Source organism: Hordeum vulgare, chromosome 2H (genome assembly GCF_904849725.1).
Source record: "Hordeum vulgare subsp. vulgare chromosome 2H, MorexV3_pseudomolecules_assembly, whole genome shotgun sequence".
Taxonomy (NCBI): Eukaryota; Viridiplantae; Streptophyta; class Magnoliopsida; order Poales; family Poaceae; genus Hordeum; species Hordeum vulgare.
The window spans coordinates 16556733-16566753 of NC_058519.1; the positions used below are offsets into that span (position 1 = coordinate 16556733).

The 10021-nt window shown below is 43.7% G+C and overlaps 1 protein-coding gene across 1 annotated transcript; it reads left to right on the forward strand.

The window, feature by feature from the left end:
• Window positions 1-4398: 4398 nt before the first annotated feature.
• LOC123429233 (senescence-specific cysteine protease SAG39-like) lies at window positions 4399-5504 on the forward strand. The gene is made up of 2 exons (XM_045113291.1): window positions 4399-4834; window positions 4918-5504. Exons 1-2 carry the CDS (start codon window positions 4399-4401, stop codon window positions 5502-5504), a joined length of 1023 nt encoding a protein of 340 aa, XP_044969226.1.
• The last annotated feature ends 4517 nt before the right edge of the window (window positions 5505-10021 follow it).

The window sequence follows — 10021 nt, forward strand, 5'->3', positions numbered from 1 at the left end:
AATTATAATGTACACAAACAAGTGACATCTTGATGACAGAGGAACAAGTGATCTGTTCGCAAGTTGAGTCATGTTCATGAAAACTGTAATTAATTTGATATTGCAAAGCTGTTTTTTAGGAAAGAGGAACTTTGATTTATTTTGAATTAACATTTTCCAATTTATAGCCGTTCTTGAATTATATAACCCTTAGACAAACAGATTTGTTTTTTATAGGTACCCGGGCCTTGGTTTATAGTGGGGATGGACGAGCAGCTGCCTTCGTGAGTGAGGGAATCCGGGATTAAGGGGTCCTCGGGCGGTCGGGCTGTTGTTCGTGGGCCGACCTAATGGGCCGCATTATTTAAGATCGGACTACATGACGATATCGTAAACAAGTAGGAAAGCTCCAAAGACTCACATGTCATCCAAGTTGTGTAGGCTAGATTGGCACAATTACCCCTGGCTAAGGTCGGTTGTATGTAACCAGGGACCCCTGGTGTCTATATAAATCAGAGGGTTTCATCCTGATGTCTACGGACGCTTCTATTCTTGTAGATTATGTTGGGCCTCCAAGCGCAGAGGGTTGTAGGACAACACCAATTTCTCTCAAGTGGATGACCTAAGGTTTATCGAACTCGGGAAAGTAGAGGTTGAAGATGATCTCTCTCAAGCAACCCTGCAATTAAGATACAAGAAGTCTCTTGTGTCCCCAACACACCTAATACAATTGTCAGTTGTATAGGTGCACTAGTTCGACGAAGATATGTTAAAAGACAAGTGATATGGATGGTAAAACAAGGTAATATAAATCTGAAATAAAAATGAAAGCAAGAAAACATGAAACAAAACTGAAAGTAAACGGTGTTCAGTGGTGGAAAATAAGGCCTAGGCTTCATACTTTCACTAGTGGCAACTTCCAACAACATTAACATAATCTAATCACATGATATTTCCACTAAAACATGAAATGGAGACGTACTTGGAGATCATTCCTTTGTGATCAAGAGAGGACGAGAATTATGTAGGACTACAAAAGCACACCTCGAAGTTCATAGTTCTCATCTATGGATTTCCCAATATCACCACGGTCATCCAAAGAGAGTACCACAATCACCATGACAAGTGTGTGGCAAACGTAAAAAACAAATGCCATCTCACCCTCTGCGATGGTTAAGAGCACAATTAACTAGTGAATGGTGCTAGCCGCCGGTTGAGATTTTTTTTTCAAAAAGGAGGCAAAGCCCCGGCCTCTGCATCGAACGATGCATGCAGCCATATATTAAAATCAAAAGCAAGTCTCAGCAAAGTACGTGAAAGGTCTAGCAAAAAGTGAATGAAAAGATACAAGGCGTCTGTCGCGCCCAAACCGGAGATGATAATAGACCTAGATGACTAAGCACCTATCCTATTAATATGTCGTCATCCAAACCGGTTGAAGATACTCTGTGCTACCATCTCTCAACGGACACACCCAGTAACCATAGGCTCCCTGGCTTCCACAGAAGTGAGTAATGACCACGTGTTGATCAGTGTGGTAGCCCTGAAAATAACCTACAAGAAGTGGATATCGCGTTGTTTGTTAAACACTAAGTCATTTCTGCAATTCCATAGAGCCCACGATAGTGCATATGATCCCACACGAATAAGTTTAGCAGTTTGAACAGTAACCCCCTGTAACCACATCCCAAATAACGTGTTGATACTATTAGAAAAACTAATGTTGAAGCCGCCGGTCGAGATGGTCATGAGAAAAATGCTCGTCCTCCACACAACAAGACCTGACTTGAACAATTAATTGTAAAATGTTTGATGGTGCAAAAAAGAGACCCACGTGCACATTTTTTTGTGCATCTGAAACATATTGTTGCAACATTTATTTCCTAGTTTCTATGAAAAGAGCATAAAAACATTTTAGCGCGTCCATCTCGATCCTCGGGTTAGCTACCAACAAAATCTCTTTGTTAAAGCCCTGTAGCCACCAAGTCTTGCGAGCGAAAGCACATTGATGCAAATCCACCATCTTCCTTGAGCTTGGCAAATCAAAGAACAATAGTTTTGTGTTCCAACTCGTATTCCATCGAGAGTTGGTGGCAACAAGGGTGACGACATCCATCCTGGGCGGACGATGATGAACGACCGAACAGAAATGACCTATTGCCTATCTCCTACAATGTTTTTTTCTCATTTACGTGTGTGTAGTTTTACGTATTTATTCATCTTTAGCTTTTCCAAATATGCCTATAAAATAAATATTTGATATTACAGATGTAAATAAGAGGCATGTTCACATATCTATTATTTTTTAGTAATTTTTAGCAAGGAGGTAAGAACATCTACAACCGAACCCCTATACATGCCCCAAACACCCGAACGGGCTGTCTGGTCAATGCCCGGACAAAAAACGCCACCCAACCTAGCGTGTCATTTCCGGGTCAAACGCTCGGACTCACTCGTACTTCCATATCCACCCAAATCTGGGGCAGATACGGGGACACCCGGACGCGCCCGCCACATCACAATCGGACCACTCTAGCCCACCCGACCCCACATAAACTGGACCCCATCCGCACTTGGGCCGAAAGCGCAGCAGCATTTCACTCCACTCCACATCCCAGAGTCCGCTCCCCTCCGCCCAAGCTCCCGCATGGCGATCTCCCGCTGTCTCATGCATGGAGGGCATCGGATCCAAGTCGTACACCTTCAAATCCATCTACCCGAAGCTCGTCCCACGCGCAGGAGGAGGCAACCTGATGGCAGCGGTCGGACTCCTTCCGCTTGGAATCCATTACGTCTGCCTAAATGTTGCATGGAACCGGCGTGAGGTGTGTCGTCGCAGCCTCACAGGGGGTGATACAGTCCGTGTGGTATCCCAACACGCTGGCAGATGCACAATCGCTACGTTGGCACACCGGGGTGGGTGTGAACGCATGGGTATCATCCAACACAAGTATGCCATGGCGTGCCTGACGTGCGAAGCAGCGGGCACGGGAGACGGTGGAAGACGTCGTGGTGGACGTAGGGTCGCACTCTACGGCGCAGTGTATGGTGCATGGTCACCCCGGGCGCCACAACCATGTCGTGGTGGACATCGACGGCTCCTCCCATAAGGGATCCTTCATCAATATCACATAACCAACGACGTGCACACGACAGCGTCCGACGAGGAAGAGTAGGGCATGGGATGTGTGTGTGTTACACAGAACATTGAATTTGAGCCCTTTGATTAGACAGCAGATCGCTGACGCAATAGGGTGCTGGTTTTCCTGGTTACATTCAGTTTGGTAGTTTTAGAAGAATTGAGTCTCTCGCATTTATAAGTAGTAGAGATTAGTAGTAGCGACAGAGAATAGAGATACCAGTGAGGAAGGAGGCATGATCTATATTTTGTAGGAGATAAGGCACATGCTCAAGTTATCATCACGGGCTCAGGTACTGTAGTTTGGTGAATATAATCACTACAAGATATGGCTTCTCGCTTATATATAAAGCAGGAGGAGAGGGGGCAATGGAGTGAAGCGTGCTATTGAATATCACAGAATTCAACTTGGTTGAAATGAAGTAAGCCTATAAAATATTCAGTGGATCACCTCTATGCAAGATATTAGAGATAATTCAATCTTTGCACATGTTCGAGAAACCTTGCGACCGATATGTCACACAAGTAGGATTGGGAGGTATAGGGAAATATAGCAAAATGAGAGCATATGTAAACTTCTCCTGTTGGTAAAGGCATCGACGATTACTTCCACTTTTTAGTACGAGGGAAGTTAATGTATGATGCCTAAGAGTTTTGAGAATACACTATTTTTGTAACATGCCTAATGCACCGGTACGGAAGGAGTACCATTTTTCCTGCTAGACTATGACCAAATTGCAACATGTTTCGTGAGGAACATAAATTCAAGGGAAACTTAGACAACCCGTGTTGAATAATATGTCACATTATACCATGTTGTTTTTTTATCAGCCGTAATATTCCGGTCCATAGTAGCGAGCAGTTAGTTGATTCTTTTTTACAAACTGGGCGTCACGTCCACGGTCCTCCTCAGCAAATTTATTTCCAAGAAGACGCTATTCTTTGTTTCAATAATAAATCTCTCAAAGGAGGGATCACTATCAGATGTGCACTCCTAAAATAAACAAGAAGGGGTCACTATCAGATGTACACCAAGCGTACTTCTTTGTTCGGCCATATCATTTTTGTACAATCTGGCTGGCCAATCAAATGTGTGTGTCATTTTATACTATCTGGCCGGCCACCATAATCCACGGCAATGCAACAGCCCATATTCACAAACAACTTCGTACAAGCACCGTATCTCTCCGTCTCCCATTTTAGCACTATATATACCACCAAGTCCCATCCAGCAAACCAGACCAAAGTAACTATCAGTGTAGTCCGGTGCCTAACTGAAGATGGCCATCCACAAGGCTTCGCTTCTTGCCATCCTCGGTTGCATCTGCCTCTATGGCACTATCATTGTAGCTCGTGAGCTGAACAATGACTTGTTGATGGTGACGAAGCATGAGGACTGGATGGCTCAGTACGGTCGCGTGTACAAGGACACCATTGAGAAGGCTCGTCGGTTTGAGGTTTTCAAAGCCAACGTCGAATTCATTGAGACATTCAATTCCAAGAATCACAAGTTCTGGCTCGGCGTCAACCAGTTCGCTGATATCAGCAATGATGAGTTCAGGACAACCAAAACAAACAAGGGGTTCAAAGCAAACCCCATGCGAGTTCTTTCTACAGGATTCAGGTATGAGAACTTGAGTTTTGATGCCCTTCCAACAACGATGGACTGGAGGGCCAAGGGAGCCGTCACTCCTATCAAGGATCAAGGCCAGTGCGGTAAGTCAAAAAACATTGTGATGCATTGCATATATTTGGTAATATTTTCTGGGATAACACTATAACAACATAATTATTTCTAGGCTGTTGTTGGGCATTTTCTGCTGTTGCCGCGACTGAGGGCATTGTAAAACTGAAAACCGGGAAGTTGATCTCACTGTCGGAGCAAGAGTTAGTTGACTGTGATGTGCATGGTGAAGACCAAGGCTGCGAGGGAGGACTCATGGATGATGCCTTCAAATTCATTGTCAAGAATGGGGGCCTTACTACGGAGTCCAGCTACCCATATACAGCAGCTGACGATAAGTGCAAGGCTGGATCCAACAGTGCCGCCACCATCACCGGCTTTGAAGATGTGCCTGCCAATAACGAGGGTGCCCTTATGAAGGCGGTGGCAAACCAACCAGTATCTGTAGCTGTGGACGGGGGTGACATGACGTTCCAATTCTACTCTGGTGGGGTCATGACTGGGTCCTGTGGAACTGACTTGGACCATGGAATTGCAGCCATTGGATATGGAAAGACTAGTGATGGCACAAGCTATTGGTTGATGAAGAATTCATGGGGTGCAACTTGGGGCGAAGATGGGTATTTGAGAATGGAGAAAGACATTGCAGACAAGAAGGGCATGTGTGGTCTTGCCATGGAACCTTCTTACCCCACAAAATAGGAAGATTTTCAAATGCCACATAGTCATGCAAATGCACAGTTCTCAAATAACTAAGGTTCCTATATCCTATGTATAGTTCATATGGGTTCGTAAATTGGGTACGATGATGTATCTTATGTGCATACATTCTTATACTTTGTAAATTAATATCATGTGTGCTATATTGTACGTGAGAAGTTGATAAAGAATTATGTTGATACATATTACATGAAGCTTTGAAATGTGTAAGTTATTTGACTATGTTAAGAGTAAACTCTAAAGGTAGTTTCATATATATGGTTTTTATATAGTGTCTTCGGTATTTATAGGAATGTGCCATTGGATAACGGTTGAGTGTTACTAAACCTTATATGAGTGAACAAAGGATGTATTTCTCAACCATGCTATTTTTAGTGTATTCACTCGCTAGCTTCCACAAAACTAAACAAATCCTAACTCTCCGCGACCATATATCAACAGAATGATGAGATACAGTCAATTGAGCTATCACCAAAAGCCAGATTCTTATAAAGGCGATCTATACAAGAAGCTTTAACTTCGTATCCAAGTTCTTGATGAGATTGTATTGTATAGTAAAGAGGAAGAATACTCCTCTATCAACACATGTACTTTGTATCAAACAATCAGTCCTGGATAACAATGAATGTGGAGAACAAGAAAGGCTTAGTGAAAGGGAAGATGTGTAGAGATGATGGGTGGGGAGAAGTACAAGAGGAATGTTTCTATCTGGATGCAGAAGGTAGAAGGCCAAAAGAGGCTATATCTGAAGGAGGGAGCGCAGACAAGAATATTGCAGATTTTGCATCCAAGTACTTACCGAACCAAGACAATTTTCAATGAGAGATCTTCCCAAGTTTCTTAGCCTACAATGAATGTTTTCAGTCCCTTCATGTAAATCGATATGTATAATAAGATTGAGCAGTAGCTGAAAACTACTTGTTGTAAAATCAAGTTACATTTGTTGTAAGATCAAGCAGTAAGCTACTTCTTGGAGATAGGAAGGAGCAATATGATCATCTGATTCAGTCTAGTCCTGCTAGCAGAGCATAAATGCACATAAATAAGAGTGCACGTTGTATATGCATGCAAAATGCAATGTGAAATTTACACATCACATCAAAGGATTCATACATAAAGTAATGGGTCCTTAAGGCCAAAAAGTTACACATCACATCGGTCCACTTCTTCTTTGCCGAGTCAAGAAGCAATGCAATGTGAAACCATAGATAAAAAAATCTAACCGAATGATAAAAGTAATAAGAGTGCCATAAGTAACAACATATTTAGAAGAACTACTATAACCTAATAAGATTGACAAGCTCAATGAGATATGCAGGCAGAAGGCCTGAAATGAAATGGTACCTCCTGGTGTATTAAGCCATATTGATCAAAGATATTTAGCCCTGCAGTGCAAAGGTATATATTTGATCATATTAATGCATGCCTAAATATAATTGGAATGCCTTGTTGATAATTGATCTGCATGACAATCAGAAGAAGAAGAACCTGATGCACAGAAGGCGGTTGAAACATGTTTTTGCTCCACTCATAAGTTGCAAGGAGCATATATTGTTGGAAACTGAAGATACAGGTTACACGTCAAGCAAACTATCAACATCGGACCACGAATTTCACGCAAAGTATGAAATATGATAGTAATACCATCAAAGTCAGGACACAGGTTAGCAGCAGAAGCAGATACAAGACATGCTTCATAGGTCACATCCAAAAATAATAAAATCCACCCTTTATCGAAAAAGGTCACACCTGAAAACTTCCATTGCTCCACAGATATTAAGCATTGTTGCGAATATGCACCTCTGATAAAGGTTCCTCAAAGGAGTAATCGGTACCTGTCTTGAAGCTCCAGGGCTTGCTTCCTTCAGGGCATGTGCTCCCGAGAAGCACCATTCCACGGGAACTACTGGCCATCTTGTTATAAGCTTCATGCGCTTTATGAGTCGCCTAATCCATCGAGAATGACGTGGAGCTTGGGTTAGCCATGTAGAGGGACGCAATTCTCACCACCCTCACGCTCCGAAAGAAGAACTTGAGGAGGGCAACCTCCCCGAGCTCCCCTCGGAATTCTTTGTAAGACAACACCTTGATGCACGACTTGACGTTTTCAAGGCTTGACCAGTTTCCAAAAGTTGAGATTCAGCCTCGCACTACCAGCTTCATAATCACATTTTTCAGATTGCATAAAATTATCAATTAAATCACTCCGAGGCGGGCGAGGACGTTGCCCAGGAGGTCACGCGGGAGGCGACTAAGGCGGTCAGCACCACGGGAGGCGGCGTGGGCGGTGAACCACGTGTCGTCGTAGAGGGGGCAGTTGGGAAGGTTGTTGTAGATGTACGCTAGCATCACCTGCGTGCATCACTCCCTCTCATGCAGGTCGACTGTCGTCCCTAGTTCGGCGCTATTGAACGGTGGCTGCAGCTGCTCAGCCATGGCCGACGGCGGCGATGGTGAGGGTTTATGGATTTGGGCGAGCCATCGCGTGTGTGAGTGGCCTGGCCCTATTTGGCTGGGCCAGCTTACCAACGAGATTTGCTAATGGGCCCATGATAGAGAGAGAAGGACGATCAGATATGATCTGGCAGGTGCAACCGGCGATGGTGAATACAAGTCTCGAATACATGTAACTACCCATGGTCACACTCATGTTTCATCATCTATGTAACCTAGCTATGATCCGATCGCATACAAGAGAAGGACGATCATGATGAGCAAAAGAGGGATTATGTCGTGGTTCATGAAGCGTCGGTTCTGATTTCTCTGGCGTGCTAGTGTCCACCTCAAGTAACTAGCTTACACCTTGCTTCTGCTATCAAACCCTTTCTGGTTGCCGCCCGGGAAGTGATACACTTGGACCTGACACTCTACTCACTCCTCGTACACTCCCGAAACCCTCCCTATGTACACGGCATACCACCTCGCCATCGATGATCTATATGCCTGTCAGAGATGCATAGATCATCAAGTGAATTCAAAGATAATATGCCACATAATATATGATGTCGGCCTGCAGACAGGAAGAGTTAGCAAATAGAAGCAACATAAACATAGTTAACGAAATTCATCGTACCAAAACTAACTATCTAGAGTGCAGTAGCATTTACATTTAATAGTTACGTCGTACAGATAAATTCCAACTTTGGATGTAGAGAAAGGAACAACTAAATAGACACGGTGTCATCGTTAATTTAAACAGTGCACTCGGCTCATCCGTCCATATCCGGGAGGACGCATCCAAGCTTGTTGAAAGGAATGTTGTCCTGAAGTAGTAGGGCTATGCGGGTGTGGACGTCATGTCATCATCATCATCTTCACTTATCCATCGAGTATGGCCATCCATGAAACCATGCATGAGCATTTGCGTCTTGAATTTGCCAGCCTTAAAGGGGTCGAGCCATACTCTATCTTCGCATCTACGACATGGACATAAAACCTCCTTCCATTTGTTTTCATACATGTCTTCCACCGCGGATTGTCAGTATCTTTCCACCTTCCTTCCATTGACTTTCATGATTGCCTCCGCGATACGCATGCATGCAACAAAATCATACAAAAAATTGGCATGACCTTCCCTAAACATAGGACATGTCGAGTTTGCCCTAAATTCGCCGAAACGGAATTGAATCGACATTCCGGCATAACATAGGCAACTCATGTCACGCACATTTCAACAAATACACAATATAGACAACTCACACATGCCACACACACAATCACATAGCTCCGTCCTATCACACGCACACAAACACATACGCATATTTCCATTCTTGCACGTTATCCCTTCTTTTTCCGCACCTATGTCAAGAGAGATCAAGCCCGGTACGAAGATATATGTTTAATTCTCTTTCTTAATTAGCTAGTAGATCGGTAACTAGATATATAGCTCTAACTAGGGAGAGAGAGAGAAAAAACTAACTAGTGGATGGCTAAAATATTAAAGACAAGGGAGGTTAGGTCATTAATATATAAAGGTGCTGGTGAAGGTCAAAGAAAGAGATGAGAGCGGGGTGAAAGATCATTAATGGAGGTGATGGAGAAGAAAAGAAGAGAGAGGGGGGAGGGGAGCATTGAAGGAAGAAGAAGAGGAGGTGGGGAAGACGAAAGGGAAAAGAAGAGAAGTGGGGAGAAGGTGACAGATATTTTGTGGCTGGCGATCATAGTAGTAGAGCGAGTGCTGCTTGAGAAACGCTCTACTACTAGATACACTAGCAATAGCGTCATTTCCTACCATGCGCTGCTATTAACTAAGGCCCACCAGTGTAACCATAGGAAATTAGTAGTGGATCCCTTTTCAAGAAACGCATTACTGCTAGTGTAACTAGCAGTAGCACTTCTCGTAGACAAGCGCTGCTGATAAGGGAGACCCACTAGCTTACCTGTAGAAACATATATGTAGCGCCCTTTCAAGGAAACGCGCTACACATACACTAGTAGTTGTAGCCCATGTTTTTATTGGAGCACTACTAACTTATGTTGATCCTCGTGCACCCTTTGGC